At 38.0% G+C, this 21,536-nt stretch overlaps 1 protein-coding gene across 2 annotated transcripts in view; it reads left to right on the top strand.

Moving 5' to 3' along the window:
• Positions 1-21,092, top strand: part of AKAP10 (A-kinase anchoring protein 10) — a 69,746-nt gene extending 48,654 nt beyond the window's left edge. For both annotated transcript variants that reach the window (XM_014853168.3, XM_070481959.1), the window contains exons 11-15: positions 2,532-2,641; positions 4,834-4,916; positions 12,367-12,419; positions 13,035-13,130; positions 19,348-21,092. In XM_014853168.3, the coding sequence (XP_014708654.1) occupies positions 2,532-2,641; positions 4,834-4,916; positions 12,367-12,419; positions 13,035-13,130; positions 19,348-19,353 (348 nt within the window). In that variant the 3' untranslated portion in view covers positions 19,354-21,092. The remainder of the gene's footprint in view (positions 1-2,531; positions 2,642-4,833; positions 4,917-12,366; positions 12,420-13,034; positions 13,131-19,347) is intronic.
• Positions 21,093-21,536: the final 444 nt, after the last annotated feature.

Here is a 21,536-nt window from a genome sequence, read left to right as displayed (position 1 = left end):
GAAACACTGGCCGCCTGCAGCGGAGTGCGCGAACTTAACCACTCGGCCACGGGGCCAGCCCCATAAGTTTTATATTTTTTAAAAAATTTATTTCTAAGTATTTTATTTCTTTTTGATGCTGTTATAAATGGAATTGTTTGCTTAATTTCATAAGTGTATAGAAAAACCATTAATTTTTTAAATTGAAGTAAAATTCACTTAACATAAATTTAACCATTATAAAGTATACAATTTAGTGGCATTTAGTATATTCACAATGTCATGCAACCATTACCGCATCTGGTTCCAGACTTTTTCATCACCTCAAATGAAGCCTCATGCCCATTAAGCATTCACTCTCCATGTCCATCTACATTTTCTTCTAAGAGTGGCTTTGGATCTATTTTAAGTTAGTTTTGCACATTATATGAGGTGGGGTCCAACTTTATTCTTTTGCACGTGCATGTCTAGTTGTCCTAGCACCACTTGTTGAAAAAGCTATTCTCCCACCGTTGAATGGTCTTGGCATCCTTGTCGAAAATCATTTGACTGTAGATAGAAGGCTTTATTTCCGTGCTCTGAATTCTACCCTGCTGATCTGCGTGTCTATCCTTGTGCCAGTACTACATCATTTTGATTACTGTGGCTTTGTAAGTTTTGAAATCGAGAAGTGTGTGTCCTCTGACTTTGTTTCTTTCATTTGCAGGATTGTTTTGACTATTCTGGGTCCCTTGCAAGTCCATATGAATTTTAGGATCAGCTTTTTCATTTTGTTCAGGATTATAGTGCATCTGTACATAGCTTTGACGAGTATGGCCAGCTTAACAATATTGTCTTCCAGTCTATGAACATGGGATGTCATTCCATTTATTTAGACCATCTTTAGTTTCTGTCAGCAACATTTTTTAGTTTTCCATGTACAAGTCTTACACCTCCTTGGGTCAGTTTATTACTAAGTATTTTATTCTTTTTGATGCTATTATAAATAGAATTGTTTTTAATTTTGTTTTCTGATTCTTCATTGATAGTACATAGAAATATCACTGCTTTTTGTGTATTGATCTTGTACCTTCAGCTTTCCTAAATTCATTTGTTACCTCTAATAGTTATCTTGTGGATGCTTTAGGATTTTCTATATATAAGATCTTGTCATCTGCAAATAGAAATAGTTTTCTTTCTTCCTATGCACTTTGGATGCCTTTTGTTTCCTTGAGTAATTGCGCTGACTAGGACTTCCGGTACAGTGTTGAATAGAAGTGGTGAAAGTGGGCGTCTTTGTCTTCTTCCTGATTTCACAGGGATGGCTTTCAGTTTTTCATCATTTAGTGTGCTATTAGGTCTGGGTTTTTCATACATGCTCTTTATCAAGTTGAAGAATTTCCCTACTATTCCTAATTTGTTGAATTTTTTTTTATCGTGAAAGGGAGTTGGAATTTATCAAATCCTCTTTCTATCAAGTGAGGTGAATATGTGGATTTTTGGTTTTTACTCTATTGATATGGTGTAGTACATTAATTGATTATCAGATGTCAAACCAGTCTTGCATTCCTGGGATAAATTCCACTTAGTCATGGTATATAATTATTTTTCGATATCGGTAGATTTAGTTTGCTAGTATTTTGTTGAGGATTTTGCATCTATGCTCATAATAGATATTGGTCTGTAGTTTTCTTTCCTTGTGATGTCTGGTTTTGATATCTGAGTAGCAATGGCCTTCATAGAAGTAGTCTCCCTTTTTTTATTCTGGTGCTTCTTTCTTTTTAATTACGTGCCCTTCTCAGCACATAAAGAAAGTTCCTTTTCCCCCCACTATAGAGTGTTCTGTGTCTGTTCAATTATGTATTTTATTAATTTAACCTATACCTTAGTCATGGATACTAAGTGTTTCTATCTTTTGTTATTTTAAATAATGCTGCAGTGAATAATTTTATATGTAAGTCACTTTGTATAAATCTGAGGCTATCTGTAATGAATTTTTAGAAGTGAAATTTCTGGGTCAACCTTGGGTCTGTGTTTCATAGAAATACCAATTCTAACTTGCTTTTTCTGTGGAGATGAGAAGTGGGAGATAGAATGCTAGAGGGGAACTTAACACTCATCAAGCTGGTCGTTTTAGAAAGTTTTCTTCAGCTTCTCTTTTGTCACTGTGGCTCCCTGAGAACCAAAGCATTCATGATTATCCCGTAAAAGTTGAGCTTCACATCTGTTAGCCAAGATCAATGTGCTTGGATGAATGGGAGTTTTGCACACTTGGGAACGTAATGGCTGTGAAGACAGCACATTTGTTGGAACTTAGGTCATTAAGAAAACAAATAGATTTGGACTACAGATGCATATGTTGTACATTTTAATATCGTGCTTTCCTTCTGTAGTTATATTTTGAGGTTACGTTTCAGAGTTGTTGCTGTTAAGCATCTCAGTAGTGATGGGGTTGAGTGAAAATTATGTGTGTTTCCAACACTGAAGATTTCGTACAAATCTGTCATATTCCAAACCCAGGACTGATTTGATTCCTGAATAATACGCTACTAATTTTACAATTTCTCTTGTAGTCCGGTGTGAAAAAAGCCAGTGTTAAAATTCTGAAAAATTTTGATGAAGCGATAATTGTGGATGCTGCAAGTCTGGATCCAGAATCTTTATATCAACGGACATACGCAGGGTAAACTTGGCTCATGTCTAGACTTTTTACAAGTGTAGTGAATTTTGCATCTTTTTTATTTTTTAATTTAAAAATTTTAAATTGTTTCTAATCTGTTATTATATGCCCAACGCTTTTACATGTAGTGTGCAGGAGAACGTGGTTAAGAGTGAGGGCTCAGGTGTAACTTTCTGAGGATTTCAGCATGGTTAATTGCTTTTATCGGAAAGTAACAGTGATATTTGGGAGACCAAGAAATCTGGAAAGTACTTTGAAGTTAATAAAAGGTTGTATGACCACATTGTCTTTGGAAAGCACACTTCAGCTGTGTCAGCATTACAGTAATCTTTATTTCTTCTTTTAGGAAATGATGGACAGTAGGTCTAAATGACTTAATTCCCAAAGACAATATTTATTCTTTTTTATTATTTTTTTAAATTTTATTTGTTTGTTTATTTATTTATTTATTGAGGAAGATTAGCCCTGAGCTAACATCTGCCACCAATCCTCCTCTTTTTGCTGAGGAAGACTGGCCCTGAGCTAATATCCATGCCCATCTTCTTCTACTTTATACATGGGACGCCTACCACAGCATGGCTGCCAAGCGTTGCCGGTGCCATGTCCACACCGGGATCCGAACAGGCAAACCCCGGGCCGCCAAAGTGGAACGTGCGCACTTAACTGCTGCGCCACCGGGCTGGCCCCAACATATTTATTCTTAAGGAATGGTTGGTTCATTTATTTAAAACTGTATTTAAGAAAGTCTATCAATTGCAATTGCAAGACTAATTCTGTAGTTTTTTTGTGCATAAAATAAATATTTTTAAAAATAATTTGTAAAATGGGTCAGAAAAAGTGAAATAATGACTTTTCTCCATCTTTAAAGATAATTTCCATTGTTTGTTTTGGTTTTATAGTTTAGCATCTTCCTGAAATTTTTCTCAAGGCAAAAAATTTGTATCTGTTTATTAGCAGCCATATATGAAATGGAATTTATTAGGAAGGATATCTCTAAAATAAGATCCACTTTGCCTGAAATGAAATAATATATAGGTATCACAAAATTTATTTTTGTCCTTTTAACTAACTTTTAATTATAGATACATTAAATATAAAAAAAATAAAATTTACAATTATGGTGTGTATTTTTGTTTGCTTATTTTTATGTAATTGATATTACACTCTATTCTGTATCTTGCACTTGCATTTATGGTGAGTTTTGGAGATTTTTCCATGTTAGTCCCTACAGGTATATTCCTCATTTTAACTATATTGTAGTATTCCATATATAATATTAATTATAGCTCATCACTGTGACCAAATATCCCATAGTGTGTTGTGCCACTTTGTGGCCATTTTCTTATTGATGAGTGTTTAAGTTGTTTGCAATTTTTCTCTGTTATACACAGTATAGTGAAAGACTTCCTTTTATATACTTCCGTGTACCAGGAAGCAGATTTTAAATTTTAATAGATCTTACCAATTTACCTTTAAAAGTATCTGTACATTTTACATTCTTACCAGCCAGTAATAAAGATACTAACTTTCCCCACATCTTTGTCAACACTAACTAATATCAAACTTTTAATTTTTTAAAACCAATCTTGGATTATTGCTTATGAGATTCAGTTTCTTTTGGTGTGTTTGTTAGTTGTTCAGGTTTTTCTATGAATAGACTATTCATCTCCTTTTCACATTTTTCTGTTGGGTGTTTTCTTAGTGACTTGTTAGAATTCTGTGTGTTTCTGGATATTAATTATGGGTTAGTAATATCTGATAAAAATACAACTTTTCACTGTGTTCTTTGCCTTTAAACTTTGCTTTGTTTAGTTTTATAATATATGTAATTGTTATATATGGTTAACTCCAGCTTTATAATGCATTTTGATCTTGTTAGGGCAAGTCTTACCTCCTTGGCTGTTCTTGTGCCTTTTCTCTTCTGTATGAATTTTAGAATTGTGAGTTACCTAGTAGCTTGGCACATATCATAAACCTTTTTGGGATTTTGAATGGAACTGCATTTAATTGAAGATTATTTTGATTTCTGTGGGGGATGGTTCTATTTAAAATAAGCCCCACTTTGAATAACATGGGATAGCTATTAATTATGTATGTAGCTTTCTAGATTTAGATGAGATACTTATAAATTGATTTTTTTCTTCTTAATTTAAAATTGACTGTTAGAAATTACAGTCTTCTCTTTATACTTATAGGAAGATGACATTTGGAAGAGTCAGTGACTTGGGGCAGTTCATCCGAGAATCTGAGCCTGAACCTGATGTAAAGAAATCAAAAGGTTTGTGATGTTTTTATACTCCACCTTAAAGCTTTTGCTCATATTAGTCATTGACTATAAATGAGGGATCATTTAAGATTTAAACTGTTTTATGAAATAAGTGCCATATCTTTCACCTTGTGTTTGTAGTCGCAAGTGAGTACAAGGGCTGTGTGTAATCGCATCTCTGTACAGTCTCTCTGAATCAAAAGTTATTGAACTTGCTTTACCATTACAGAAGGCACATCTCTATGAAAAAATACTCGTCACCTTTTTATTTAATTGTGAAATACCCAGTCCAGGTTGGACTTGAGGTTTATCTTGAGACCCTTTATTTTATTAAATTTCATTTAAATAGCTGAGAGTTGTTATGAAATATATATGTGGAAAATATCAATAGACTGAAATTTATATCCTGTGTTTAATCAACAGAAGAGTGCTTGGTCAATTCCAAGAATTAAACATAGAAATACTTTTTGACAGGTGGCTGATTTCAGCTTCCAAACAATTGATCTATACAGGAAGATTTTGGAAACCAATGTAGTTCCATTTAGATGGTATCTAAAAATTTTTCAGTGTGATTAGATTGACAGTATTGTCTTGAGTAAAAGATACTTTTCTAAGCAGAAAATGTTCCATTTTGATAAGTGTATTTAAAACTGAGAGCTATTGTTAATCTTCCTATTGAGTTTGAAGGGACTCTATTCCTATTATGTTTATCTTACTTTTTAATGCCACTATTGTTTGGATAGTGAATTACACCACTTTAAAAATGTTGATGAACGATCTACTTTTGGGTCAGGTATACATTGACAAAGTAAGCAAAAAATGCAACAATTGTTGAAATAATTTAGACCAAAAACAATCTGTTACCTTTTTGAACTTATTTATCCAAATAGTTGATTTAAAACTGTTTAGCCAGAGGAGTGTGAGGTACACAGTTAGAGAAGTATAAAGACTGAAGGAAGTCTACATAGTTCATTCAGTAAATAATTTTTGAGTGCCTCTGTGCCCTTACATTTGCTGGGCAGGTTGGAAGGTACAGATCCTGGGCCAGCCCGGTGGCACAGCGGCCCGGGTTTGCCGGTTCGGATCCCGGGTGCAGACATGACACCACTTGGCATGCCATGCTGTGGTAGGTGTCCCACATATAAAGTAGAGGAAGATGGGCATGGATGTGAGCTCAGGGCCAATCTTCTTCAGCAAAAAGAGGAGGATTGGAAGTAGTTATCTCAGGGCTAATTGTCCTCAAAAAACAAAAGAAGATATGGATCCTGCCATTAAGAAACTTACAGTCTAGTAGTCTTTTATTGGGTAAAAGATGAATACTCAGAAGATGTCACTGGTGGCCTTGGAGCAGAGGAAGTGCTAGACAACCTCTGTGGATTTGACTCTACGTTGTCATCAGGTAGCTTCTAACAGGACAATGGGGTCTCCAGTATTAATAGAATCTCTGAGCTGTTCGTTCTTTAGTCTTATTTCTCTGATGGTTCGTGAAGAAGTGCTGCTGCTCAGGAGTATAGGTGTTGAATGTTTGCAGTTTCTTTTTGTCTCTTTTATATGAATTAAGATACATTATGAGTAGTTAAAGATACACAAGAGGGTCCGGCCCCGTGGCCGAGTGGTTGAGTTTGGCCGCTCTGCTTCGGTGGCTCAGGGTTTCGCCAGTTCAGATCCTGGGCACAGACATGGCACTGCTCATCAAGCCATGCTGAGGCAGCGTCCCACATGCCACAACTAGAAGGACCCACAACTAAAAATATACAACTGTGTACCAAGAGGCTTTGAGGAGAAAAAAAGGAAAAATAAAATCTTAAAAAAAAAGATACACAAGAAACTTTTTCCCAAACCACTATCTCTGTTCATTCTCTTTATTCAGTCTCTTCATGTTATTCATTTATTCATTCATTCTAAAATATGAGTGCCAGGGCCAGCCCCGTGGCATAGTGGTTAAGTTCACACGCTCTGCTTCAGTGGCCCAGGGTTTCACCAGTTCGAATCCTGGGTGCGGACATGGCACCACTCATCAAGCCATGCTGAGGTGGCATCCCACATGCCACAACTAGAAGGACCCGCAACTAAAAATACACAATTATGTACCAGGGAGCTTTGGGGAGGAAAAGGAAAAATAAAATCTTTAAAATATGAGTGCCTATTTTATGCATCTACTGTTCTAGATACTGGGAGGAAAATAAAATTCCTGCCCTCATGGAGCTTACATTATAGTGGAGGAGACAGTAAACAGATAGACAAATACATGTGTGTGTTCATATTTATATATAAACATAAATTAGCAGAGTAAGGGTCTGGAAGAGTACTGGGGAGTGCCATTTTATTATTATTATTTTTTTTTTTTTGAGGAATATTAGCCCTGAGCTAACATCTGCCGCCAATCCTCCTCTTTTTTACTGAGGAAGACTGACCCTGAGCTCACATCCATGCCCATCTTCCTCTACTTTATATGTGGGACGCCTGCCACAGCATGAATTGCGAAGCAGTGCCATGTCCGCACCTGGGATCTGAACCGGCGAACCCCAGGCTGCCAAAGCAGAACATGCGCACTTAGCCACTGCACCACCAGGCTACCCCCGAGAATGCCATTTTAGAAGTGGTTGTCAGGAAAGGTCTCACTGAAGAAGCTGCATTTTGAGTAGAGACCTGAGCAAAATGGGGGAGTAAGCCCTCGCAGCATCTGGAGGAAGGGCATTTTTGGCAGAGGGAACAAGAATAGAGGTCCTGAAGCTTAAGAACTCAGCATGATCAAGGGACAGCAAGACAAGTCTGGCTGAAGAGGAGCGAGCAAAGGGATGACTGATAGAAGGCGAGTGAGGTTGAGAGGGTTACCACAGACCATGTTAGGAACTTGAAAGTGTTGGGGACACATTGGAAGCTGGAACAGGGAAGCAGCATGATGTGATTACAGGCACACCTCATTTTATTGCACTTTGCCTTATTGTGCTTTGTGGCTATTGGGTTTTTTATAAGATTCTCCCCCACAAAGGGATTACAACTCCCTGAAGGCTTAGATGATAGTTAGCATTTTTTAGCAATGAAGTGGTTTTTTCCTTTCTTTTGAAGATTGGCCCTGATCTAACATCTGTTGTCAATCCTCTTCTTTTTTTTTTTCCTTCTTCTCCCCCAAGCTCCCCAGTACATAGTTATATAAACTAGTTGTAGGTCCTTCTAGTTCTGCTGTGTGGGACACCACCACAGCATGGCTGGATGAGCAGTGTTAGGTCTGCACCCAGGATCCGAACCGCTGAAACCCTGGGCCGCCGAAGTGGAGCAAATGAACTTAACCACTTGGCCACGGGGCTGGCCCTCTAAAGTTTTGGTTTTTTTTAAGATTTTATTTTTCCTTTTTCTCCCCAAAGCCCCCAGTACACAATTGTATATTTAGTTGTGGGTCTTTCCAGTTGTGGCATGTGGGATGCTGCCTCATCATGGCTTGATGAGCGGTGCCATGTCTGCGCCCAGGATCCGAATTGGGGAAACCCTGGGCCGCCAAAGCGGAGCGCATGAACTTAACGACTCGGCCACAGGGCCGGCCCCTAAAGTATTTTTTAATTAAGGTTATATACATTGTTTTTTAGATGTAATGCTATTGCATACTTAATAGACTACAGTATAGTGTAAAAATAACTTTTGTATGCACTGGGAAACCAAAAAAACTCATGTAGTTCACTTTATTGTGGTGGTCTGGAACTGAACCCACCCTGTCTCCAAGGTGTGCCTGTAATGTTTTAAAGAGATGGCTCTGGCAACTGTCGGGAAAATAGAATGTAGGGGTTTAAGAGGAGAAGCAAGAAATAACCTTTGTGCTAGGTCTAAGTAAGGGATGATGGTGGTGGTTATGGATTAGGTAGTGCAAGAATGGTCAGATTTGGGTTACATTTGAAGGTAGAGGCAACAGGATTATATCTCTAGAATCCAGCCCGTCCGTCAAGTTACTTGCATTATTAATTTAATTGAGACATGCCTGCGTAAAGAAATGAATAGTAATTTTTGCAGTTTGAGTAAATACATCCGTATATCCTGGTGCTTTTTTCAGTTGTCCAGATGGGTCTTTAAGTCAAGTTTTGGGGGTTTTGGTAAGTAAATGATGTGATGTAGGGGCCCGCGGATTCAGTTGACTCGCTCAGAAGGCATTTGACTTCTGTGAGCTGGACGCCGTGCTAGGCGCCAAGGATGCAAACAAGGGGTGTAGGCTCAGTTTCTTTTAATCTAGCTTAGTCCCTTTTTTATGCCCTGACTTGGTAAGCTGGTTATCCTATAAAATGTCCAGCCTTCTGGATTTTCCTGGTTGTATTATTTAGCTTACTATTGTACCTAAAGTCTTGATGATTCAAGTTACACCTTTGGTTAGAATACGTCATGGGTGGTGTTGTATATGGTGTTTTTAAAAGGATATGTATACATTTCCTGAAAGGATACACAAAAAATGTAACATGGATTACTGTAGGGATGAGAAGAGGGAAGTACCTTTTGCTTTTCATTATAACCTTTTCCTCTATTTTTGAATTTTTTTATGCTACATGCTTTACTGCTTGATCATCACTCATTTCTTCCCCTGTGGCTTCTTGTCACCTCTTTGCTGTGCCCTATGCATGTCTCCTGCCTGTCTCTACAACTTTGCCTTGAACTGCTCTTCCCTTCATGGACTAAGCTTTAATTGGACTCTCCTTTATTGTTTTTCTAAGGTCCCTTCTCTTTTAGGGCCCCTATAGTTGCTATTTCCCCTTCCATGAAAATCCTCCATGGCTTTCACTCAGACTGGCTGCTTCTCATCGCAGATGTTCTCTTCGGAGACGACTTCTCAGCCCACACAATCTAAGATCATCCGTACCACTAACATACCACTTCTTTGTATTCACTGTCTAAAACTGTGTTTGTCATTTATTTGCATACTTGTTTATAGTCTGTTTCTCTTTTCTGACTAGAATATTACTTCTCTGAGAGTAGGAATTTTGTCTGTCTTATTTGGCACTATATTTCTTGATTCTAAAATTATGCCTGGCTCATGATAGGCACTCATATTTGTTGATTGAATTAATCTAGAAGAATTTCAGTAGAGATTATCTGTGGTAAGATTATAGATCATATTTATTTTATTAAGAAAAAAATCATTTTTTTTAACTTACACAGACACTAAATTTTCTTATCCAAATTACTTCATTCTTCTGAGATACTCCTCGTGCCCTAGTCCCCAAATTTATGGAGACTTCTTAGCATTTTCAAGCTCATACAAATCTTACATGATACATCTGTGGATACTGCCTTCTTATTCTACAAACGAAGACGTTGAGGATCAGGGAAATTGTAACTTGTTAGGGATCACACGGCAGGTTAATAGCAACCCAGGGACTTTGGTTCAGAATACCATTTTGGCAACAGTTGTTTGCAGTTCAGCTCCGCTTCTTCCTGCCCTGCTGAGGGCAGCTGCAAAGAATGTCTGTTATTTAGCAGCCTGTAGTTTGAATTTGGTTTTGAAACCCTGGTAAAAGAGCACAGAGGAAAGGGTTGAGTTTTGAGAAGAGTGTATCTCAGAGCTTCTGAGAGTATGAGAACTTTGCTTTGAGGGCAAACAAAGTGATTTTAAAAGTTACATTCCAATCATTTAGGAGAAAGTGTAACAAGAAGGAATTGTAAAGGATGTTGTAAGCATGTGGTCCCTGTAGTGGCTGTCCTTGGTGCCTGGATGCAGTGGTGGGAGATGAAGCTGTACTTACATTATGAAAGCCCTTGCATGTCATTTTGAGAAGCCTGGATTCTTATCCTATAGTCATCAAGGATTTCTAAGCAGAGTACCAACGAGATGCATTTTTTTCTGGCAGTAGTATGGGAAAGAATTGGAGTTGAGGAGAGACTGGTATCAGAGAAACCAGTCAGATAGTAGGATTAACTACTAATGTAGATAGAAGAAAAAGGATTTGAAGGTAGGTGGTGGTAGCAGGAATTAGAAAGAAGGTCAGATTTATAAGACATAGAAGGGGGAATTCAAGAGATTGTATCCAAGGTGGAATTTGGTGATGGATTTCGTATGGAACATAAATGAGGAAGGTAGATTGAGTTTTTTAACATGGGTTTTCTGGATGAAAAATTATGATGTTAATTTTCAACAAAAGATTTAAGTTAATTTCTGAGATAGAGAATACAAGAAAAATACTAAGTTGAATACAAGAAGGTTAATGCTAAGTTAAATGCTAAGTTGGAGACAGATGAGCTCAAATTGGAGCATAAGTTTGAGACACCTTAGGATAATATATAAGTATAGATTTAACACCCAAGGACAAGTTTTTGAGTTATTTGCATTTTGAAGGAAGTTAAAGCCACAGGCAAGGATGAGATGCCCCAAACAGAATGTGTTGAAGGAGAAAATAAGGCTGAGAATGAGATCTTGGAGATGTTCCATGTTAAAGGAGGAGGGAATGCACAGAGAGGAGTCAAAGATGTGGGTATTAAAAAAAAAAAAAAGGAGAAAGTATTAGCAGTTAGGAGACTGTCAACAGTGTGACTGTGCAGGTGAGCCTGAAGAGAGAGCAGTGCATTGGGTAATTTGATAACCATTTGAGACTAGGCAGAACATGTAATTTTGTGGCCCTGTTGACTCTGCGTGGCCATTAAATGTAACTAGACCAGTATTCAAACTTTTAGCTAATAACAGAAATTATTAAGGGAAAAGGATCCAGGCTTTGTATTTTTCATGAATGCTCTGTATAGTTCTGTCCCAGTCATTGAATCAAGCAGGACCTTGCCAAAGAAATAACCTACCAACCACTTGGTTTAAGACAAAGTTAGGGTGTGAACCTATTTGTATTAATGAAAGGATAAGCTGTGTATTTCATTCATGGAAATAGAGGCTAACCTCTGTCCTTGGTGGTTCCTCAGCATCTGAGTACAGATGTAGATAGACTTGTGTGCCTCCTAGGAAGTTGAGGTATACTATGGCTTGGACAGAGCGTGGCTACTTAAAACTCTGCTCTTACCCAGATAATTGATAGAAACCAGAGACCCAGCATGTAACAGCATGTCTGTACTGGAAGCCCTTTTGTGTGGAAGCTGCTCCGGAAGGTTTGCATATGTAACAAGCAGATTGATATCTCCTAATGTATTGCTAGATTCTTACTCAAGATCAAATCCTGGTCATGGTTTTGTTTTGCTCTCTTAATGTTTGCTGCAGAGCTAATACTAGATGATAGTTTCTCTCATCAACTGAGGAGAGTAGAAGAAAAATCCAGAACTCTGAAACAGCTTTTCAAAAGTTTTTTGAACCATGATATTTGCAAGTTAAATCCTGTGTTTTGGAGATAATATCATCAGTTTCTGTTAATGGTAATATTCCTTAATGTTTTGAGTGAGATTGTACAAAAAAAAGAATATCCGTGTGTGGAAGTAGCTTCTAAATAAGAGCATTTTTAATATAAAATTATGGATGGAATCTACATTCAATTTTGGCTTTGTTTGTCACTAGGATCCATGTTCTCACAAGCTATGAAGAAATGGGTGCAAGGAAATACTGATGAGGTGAGTTCTACTTTTAGTAAAGAGATCCCTGTTTAGAATGGCATCTTGTCTAAGTAAGGTTTCAAGTTTTCTCTTTCTTTACTTCCCACCTTTAAGCAGCATGGCACATCGTTGCTCCTTTATCCAGGGTATAACAAGAAAGGGTGGGCTGTTTTTAGCATCTAACAGTTGCCTGGTGAAGGCAGTGGAGGTATCTTCAGTCCAAAGACTCTGGCTACTGAAAAATAGCCATGCATTCAAGTTTCCATCAACCAGCAGCCATCGGTACTCATTTTAGAAACAAAAGCTCAAATGTTTCTTTCCTCACTGTCAGTTTTCCTTTCAGAAGTAGAGCCTTGCTTTTTGAATAGTTAAGAGATGGGAACGGACAAAGAAAAATGTTTTATTTTGACCATCTAACGTGCAGATACTCATGATGTTGGGTACCCAGTAGCTGACTCTGGAAGACAGTGAATAGCATGTTAATAGACCACAGCCAGAGGGTAGCCCAAGTCCTTTCTTACCCAAATAAGTAGAACTGATATGCATATACAGTTGTGTTTAGAGCACTGATAATATATGTCTTGATTCTTCTAGTGAATAACTGTCATCAACAGTTTGAATTACTTCTTTTAGGCCCAAGAAGAGCTAGCTTGGAAGATTGCTAAGATGATAGTCAGTGATGTTATGCAGCAGGCACAATATGATCAACCATTAGAGAAGTCTACAAAGGTAAGGGTGACTTTTGTTCTGATCTAGCTTGTGTAAAATGGAAAAGAATTCTATGCCAGATATTCAAAAATAAAAACATAAGGGAGCTTCTGCTTCTGTCTTTGAGGCATTAACTGCTATAGGAGTTGCCTTCTCATCATAAACAACTAGAAAACTGACAAACTAAATGAAACAACTATTTCTAGATATCAAACAACAGGCAATAGAGGATTGTACTCTGAATGAAGGGTAGCGTTGAGGTGATCCCTAGCTCACTGTCCACGAGCAGTTTCCAAAGTGCAAAGAGGGGAAAACCTAACAGAATCCATAAGTCTTGCAGAACTGAGAAGTCAGAAATCGAAGTTTAGAGAACCGAAGGTCGCTGGAAGTCATAGAACAGGGTACCAAAAAAGACAGAGATGGGCGGAAAGGGAACTTCAGAGATATTTAGAGGGGTCCCTTCAAGTCTTTGGCTGAATACTGATCTGTACATCTTTTGGGTGAAAATGCCCGTGGCCAAGGAAGAATCTACCAGAAATTAGTAGTCTGAACAATTCCTGGAACATGGGGCTGGGAATTGTTTATGTTCCTACTGATCAGTCTGGACAGGTCTTGTAATACACAAAGCATTGGGTAGTGTCTTCAGAAACGTTTTTCCTTACTACTGGAGCTAAATTAGTCCTAGAGTAAAGCACCTTAACTAAACTTAAAATAACTTTTTAAAGGATCAGACTGCCTTGTAAGTGACAACTGCATGCCAGAACAAAGGCCAACCCTCTTTAAAGATTGGCGCCCGAGCTAACAACTGTTTCCAATCTTTTTTTTTTTTTAATTCTTCTTTTCCCCAAAGCCCCCCAGTACATAGTTGTATATTCTACTTGTGATGTGCCTCTGGTTGTGCTCTGTGGGACACCACCTCAGCATGGCCTGATTAGCAGTGCCGTGTCCACACCTGGGATTCAAACCAGCGAAACCCTGGACTGCTGAAGAGGAACACACGAACTTAACCACTCGGCCACAGGGCCAGCCCCCAATGGCCAACCCTCTTTAAAGGAACACAACAAAATTCAGCACTCAACAGTGCAAAAATAGTGTCTGACAGACTATCAAAAATTACCAGGAGCTGACCCCATGGCCGAGTGATTAAGTTCCCATGCTCTGCTTCGGTGGCCTAGGGTTTGTCAGTTTGGATCCTAGGCAGGGACCTACACACTGTTCATCAGGCCATGCTGTGGTGGCATCCCACATAGAAGAGCTAGAGTGACTTACAACTAGGATACACAACTACGTACTGGGGCTAGATCTTTGAAAAGACCAGTTAAATTGGTAAACCTCTAGCGAGACTAATGAAGGGGAAAAAAAAGATTAGATGTAAATTACCAATTAACAGGATTAAATAAGGGAACATCATTACAGATCCTACAGTTATTAAAATGATAATAGAGGAATATTATGAACAACTTTTTGCTAATAAATTCAGTAGCTTGGATGAAATGGAGAAATTCCTTGAAAGACATAAATTACCAGAGTTCACTCAAGAAGAAGTAGATGACCTGAATAATACTGTATCGGTTAAAGGAAATGAATTTGAGGAGTTAATATCCAAAATATGTAAGGAACTCCTACAACTCAATAGCAATAAAACAAATATTCCTATTAAAAAATGGACAAAGGACCTGAATAGACATTTTTCCGAAGAAGACATACAGATGGCCACCAGGTACATGAAAAGGTGCTCAATATCACTGATCATATCCTATGATCCTATTATATCCTATCCCTGGTCATCAGCGAAGTGCATATCATAACCACAGTCAGATATCACCTCACACCTGTTAGGATGGCTGTTATCCAAAGGACATGAGATAGCAAGTGTTGGCGAGGATGTAGAAAATGGGAACTCTTGTTTACTGTTAGTGGGAATATACATTGGTACATTTACTATGGAAAATAGTATAGAGATTCCTCAAAGAATGAAAAATATAACTACCATGTAATCCACCAATCCCACTTCTGGGTATATATTCAAAGGAAATGAAATCACTACCTCAAAGAGATATCTGCATCCACATGTTCATTGTAGTATTATTAGTATTATTCACTATAGCCAAGACATGGAAATAATCAACAGATGAATGGATCAAAAAAATGTGTATGTATATACAATGGTATATTATTCAGCCATAAAAGAAATGAAATCCTATCATTTGTGACAACTGTGGATGGACCTTGAGGGCATTATGCTAAGTAAAGTAAGTCAGACAGAGAAAGACAAATACTGTACGATTTCACTTACATGTGCATCCTAAAAAAGTTGAACTCAGGGGCTGGCCCAGTAGTGTAGTGGTTTAGTTTGTGTGCTTTGCTTTGGTGGCCCAGGGTTCACAGGTTCGGATCCCAGGTGCAGACCTTCACCACTCATCAAGCCATGCTGTGGTGGTGACCCACATACAAAGTAGAGGAAGATTGGCAAGGATATATTAGCCCAGGGCCAATCTTCCTCACCAAAAAAAAAAAAAATTGAACTCATAGAAACAGAATAGCACTGGGGGTTGGGGAAAGTGGAGAGATGCTGGCCAAAGAATACAGACTTCCAGTTATTAAGATGAATTAGTTCTGGGGATCTAATGTACAGCATGGTGACTATAGTTAACAATACTGTATTATATACTTGAAAGTTGCTAACAGAGTAGATCTTAAATATTCTCATTATAGTCATGTGCCACATAACAGCATTTTAGTCAACAATGGCTGTACCACCTAGGTTTGTATAAGTGTGCTTTATGATGTTTGCACAATGACAAAATCGCCTAATGACACATTTCTCAGAATGTATCCCCATCATTAAGTGATGCATCACTATATTAAACAAAAGATAATTATGTGAGGTGGTAGCTGTATTGACTAACCTTATTGTACTAATCATTTCACAATATATGTGTGTATCACGTTGTGCATCTTAAACTTACACAGTGTTGTGTCAATTATATCAATAAAATTGAGGGGAGAGGGATTGAATTTGTAGTTAAAAACCTTGGGGCTGTCTCCGTGGCCGAGTGGTTAAGTTTGCACACTCCGCTGCAGGTGGCCCAGTGTTTTGATGGTTCGAATCCTGGGTGCGGACGTGGCACTGCTCATCAAACCACACCGAGGCAGCGTCCTACATGCCACAACTAGAAGGACCCACAATGAAGAATGTACAGTTTTGTACCGGGGGGCTTTGGGGAGAAAAAGGAAAAAAATAAATAGATAAAATCTTTAAAAAAAAAAAAAACAAACCTTTGCACAAAGAGAACTCCAGGCCCAGATGGAATTTAAAGAAGAAATAATACCAATTCTAGACACAGTTCCAGAAAATTGAAGAGGAGATAATATTTCCTAACACATTCTGTGAGGCTGACATTACCTTAACACCAAACACCAGACAAAGGCATTGCAAGAAAAGAAAACTGCAGACTAGTATTCATCATGAACATACATGCAAAATCCTTAACAAAATATAAGGAAACTGATCAGCAATATATAAAAAAAGATAATACATCATGACAAGTGGGGGTTATCCCAAAAAGGCAGAGTTGCTTGAATATTTGAAAATCAATTACTGTAATTCACGATGAAAACAAAAAGAAAAGCATATGATTCAGGAAAAGAATTTGACAAAACTCAACAATCATTAATGGCAAAACTCTCAGGAAACTAGAAACAGAAGGGAACTCCGTAAATCTGCTAAAACTGACAGCTAGAATTATGTTTAATGGGGAAAGACTTAATGTTTCCTCCTAAGTAGGAAGAAGGCAAGGATATCTGCTCTAAAGCACTTACCCTGGAGGTCCTAGCCAGCGCAAAAAGGCAAGGGGAAAAGGCATATAGATTGTAGAGGACGGAGTAGGACCAGTTTTCTTTGCAGAAGACATAATCATTTATGTAGACATTCATGAGGCTGCTTTATCCAATATGATAGTGATTAGCCATGCATGAGTGTTACAGAGCATTTCCACCATCACTGAAAGTTCTGTTGGACAACAGTATCCCAAAAAAAACTATTAGAACTACTAAGTTTAGCAATGTTGCAGGATATAAGATTAGTATACAAAAATGAATTGTATTTCTATATACTAGCAATTAACAATTGGAGGTTGAAATTTAAAAAGCTACAATCTACAATAGCATCCAAAAACATAAAATTCTTGGGAATATATTTAACAAAATATGTGCAAGATTTGTATAATATAAACTGCAAAACAACTAAGTGCAATTAAAGATTTAAATCAAAACAGAAATATGTTTGTGAATCAAAAGATTCAGTGTTATTAAGGTGTCATTTCTCTCCAAGATGATGATTGGGGTGTGATTGACATATAACGTTATATTAGTTTCAGATGTACAACATAATGATTCAAGATTTGTATACATTGTGAAATGATCACCACAATAAGTCTAGTCAGTGTCATCACCATGCGTGTTACAAAGTGTTTTTTTCCTTGTGATGAGAACTTTTAAGATCTACTCTCTTATCAACTTTTAAGTATGCAATACAGTATTGTTAACTATAGTCACCATGCTGTACATTACCAGAGCTTGGTTTAATTTTGAACTTTTTGCAGGGCTGAGTCATACCAAAGCTCTGTTCACTTCTGCAGACTCTATCTTTTCTATGTAAGGGTGATAATTTTTGTCTATATTTATCTTCACTGGTTCATTCAAACCTAAAATAGTAAAGAGCGAGATAAAGGTGCGTAAAGAAGTACGAGGTAGTTATTTTTGTGATTCCCCATTATCATGTCGATGATCAAATGTTTGATAATATGAAAGTGTTCTTTGGAAAGCAGATGTTTAAAATTAAGGCTTTTCATTTGAGTTCTGTGTTCAGATTTTATTACCATGTGATTTTCATGTTTAGGATATACAGGTATATTTTTACATATTTTGTTTTCTAAGCTTGCTAGGCCTTCTCTTTGGCTGGCCAGGACGTCTGTCCTGCCTGCCTGTTAGCCATCAGCGGTGTATTGGTATGGAAAAAGCCTAGGCTAGCAGAACCAGTTCAGTCCATTTTTAGTCAATACGTGTGACCTTTGGCAAGTCAATTTCCTTCTCTGGTCTCTTATTTCCTCATCAGTAGCTCAGAGAAATTGGACAAGAAAATCTCATAAGCTCTCCTTCTAATCCTCATTCCGTGATTGTATGAATGTGAGAAGTCTTACATCCATGAAGGACTACCCAGCCTCCTTAGCTCATGTTGATAGCTCTCTGCTTTGAATCTCCTGCTCTCCATTTGTCTGTAATGTACTTGGGCATTTAATGTAAACTGCCTCACAGCAGTACTGAATTGTTTCATGTGTGTGCCTCCCATCTCACAAATAGCAAGGGCCATGTCTTCTGTGATGTTTCTTTCCTCCCCAGGGCTATAAGTAAAGGGAGACTCAGCCTCAAGAGCTTGGTCTTAGGAGGCAAGAAGATCAAAGGTTTTTCTTTCTAAAGGCATTGGAGTATTCCATATTATGGCTCTGACTTCATTTAATGAATCCCCTATGGATGGTCATTTAGCTTGTTTTGGGTTTTTCTCTGTTGCAAACAATTCTTTAAGGAATGTCTGTGTATCTAAGTCTTTGCCCTCTCTTGTGAGTATGCTGTTGGGTTAGTAATTCTGTAGAAGCAGAATTACTCTGTCAAAAAGTAGATATTTTGTTCTAATATCTATTGCCAAAACAGAAAGATAAAAGCAAATCTGGAGGGCCAGTCCCGTGGCTGAGTGGTTAAATTCATGGACTCCACTTCGGTGGCCCAGGGTTTCACTGGTTCAGATCCTGGGCTCAGACATAGCACCGCTCATCAGACCATGCTAGGCAGCAGCTCACATAACACAACCAGAGACCCTCACAACTAGAATATACAACTATGTACTGGGGGGCTTTGGGGAGAAGAAGAGGAAGAAGAAAAAAGAAGATTGGCATCAGATGTTAGCTCAGGTGCCAATCTTTAAAAAAAAAAAAAAAATCTGGGTGCCAGTCCTTGTTATGTAACCTTAGGGCGAGTTCCTCGGCCTCTTTAATAAGCTTTTGTTCACTCATGTGTAAATAAATTACAGTATTTTCTCTCACATGATTGTAGTCAGATCCTGGCTGTCATAAGTGCTGGTATACAGTAAACACTAAGTGTTGGTTCCCTTCTTCCTTAATCTGTAATGATAGGTCACTGATTATAGAAATGTACCTTACCTTTTTCTTTTTCTTTTTTTCAGCTCTGACTCGAGACCTGAGATAAAGGAAATCTGCTTTTGAAAAATAAGAGAACTTATTTCCTTTGGTTGGATTCTTCAACACAGCCAATGAAAACAAAGCACTGTATTTCTTTTCACTGATATATCACTGTTGTTCCCAGGAAAGAATGTCAGACAATCCTAGACTTCCACCATAGGCAGAGTGACATGTAGACATTTGCTGCACATGATGTTCACACAGTGAAAGTCACAAAGAGACAAGGTGGTATTGTTTACATTACTAGAAATTAATAGTTTTCCAATGGCAATAACCCATTTATGAAAGAGTTTTAGTCCACTGGAATAGACAGGGACCACATACTGTGGGAGGCAGATAAGCATAGAGCTGATATTTGATGCATGTTCTGTAACGGTAACCCATCTCTAACAGCATCGTAAAGCAGGTGCCAGAGGTGCTTTGCTTTGGCCTCCTAAAACAAACAGGTGTGTCAGCCCCTCGAGAGCCAGGCAGCTCAGAGCGGCCGTTCGGTGCTGGAACGGGTGAAGGCTCCTCGTGCAGTCTTCCTTCACAGGGGCATTAATTTAGAAGGAAGCTGACAGGTCACAGGTCAAGTCTTGGTGACATTGTCCTTCCCTTTGATGACAGTATATAATTTTCACATTTTAATTGCTCCTGAGATGCAGTATACTTAAACCAGTCTCTCTCCTGCTAAGAAAAGGGTGAATCTCCTTTACTTTGAGCATTAGGACTTGCTTCTCTGGAATTCTGTGCTCCAAATTAGCTTTCCCTTCAGAACACATGTAGAAAGGAATAAATAATAACGATCACTCCAGTTTTCTCCCTGTGAACTTGAACAAAGTGTTTATTCTCAGATTGTACGATTTTTTTTAAGAAGGTGGGCGGGCAGGAGTTGGGGAGAAGAAAAGCACTCGACTTTGACTGCTTCCCCTTTCTTTGCTGTGAGCTGGGAAGTGTGCAGTTGGCCCTTTTTTTTTTTTTTCTGTCTTTAGGATAGTAAGAGACTCCCTCATTGCACACACTCAGTTGGCTTCTGGGTCTGGACTGCGCTGCCCAGCAGGGCTGCCCGTTGGTGAGCACACTCCACTGGCCAGGTGGTGCCAATGCTTCCTCACCACACGTGACTATTTGAGGGGAAAGCACACACTTTAAGGTGTTACTGCTTTTGCTCAGACTTTGCAAAAAAAAAAAAAATATATATATACACAAATATATAATTATTAATCACTTCTGTCCTTGAGAAAGTCTTGAATGAATAGAGAATTTATTCCATTGCAATATTTGATTGTGTAGAGGCGTGCTGTTTCATCAGCAGAAGAAGCAAAAAGGCTGTGTATAAGTTTTTGGTACTATGTACCTCCTCTGTTATTCTTCTAAAGCGAAGTATTCATGTACTTAAACCATATTCTATTTAATTGTGTTTGATTTTAAAATATATATATATATGAATTATATTTAAAATTGTGTCAACTTTCTGCTTTCAGGGCATTTATGGCTCTTCTACTGAAATGTGTTGATTCTTCCAAAATTTCCATTTGCTTTACAAAGACCCAGAACATGAGCCACTTCTGGACTTAGCCTTGTGTTTGGAGTGTATGGCACAGACCTGAGGTTTTATTAGGTGTTTATGCTGTGATTAACATTTTGTTCTTTTAACAAAATATTTCCATCCATTTCACGTTGCTTCAATCTTTAAATAACAGAAAAGCAATATAAAGGTTGTAGAATAAAATGTGGTTTTTGGTGACTCTTGCTGCCTCTGCATGTTTTGGAGTAACAATTTCTGTAAGACTCTTAAGCATTTAAATTAGTGCTTTCAGTTAAGATAATATCTAGTCATTTCTTTGTATAGATTTTGTGCTTCTGAGTTAGAGATATCAGTAGTTGTAAGGATCTTTTAAAAAGAAGAATAGCAAGTTTGAGGCTTGGTTACTTTTTTCTGCCCCACCTGCTATGGGACACAGAAGCAGAGTATGGCCTGAAATTATTAGCTAGATTTAATATTTGGTCTGAAGTAGATCCTTATACTTATTTTAAAATTGGAATCGGATTCATCTGACATTGAGCACCCACTGTGTTCCACGCACTGTGCCAGTGTTGCCCACAAAACGTGATTCCCTGGCAGGGTTTTTGTAGGTTCAAGGAATCAATTGAACATCCATCTTTATCTTGTTGTTGGTATCAGTGTAGA

This window comes from Equus asinus, chromosome 13 (genome assembly GCF_041296235.1).
Source record: "Equus asinus isolate D_3611 breed Donkey chromosome 13, EquAss-T2T_v2, whole genome shotgun sequence".
NCBI classification, from domain to species: Eukaryota; Metazoa; Chordata; class Mammalia; order Perissodactyla; family Equidae; genus Equus; species Equus asinus.
The sequence above is the reverse complement of the archived record's forward strand: the minus strand, read 5'-3'. Positions and strand labels throughout refer to the sequence as shown.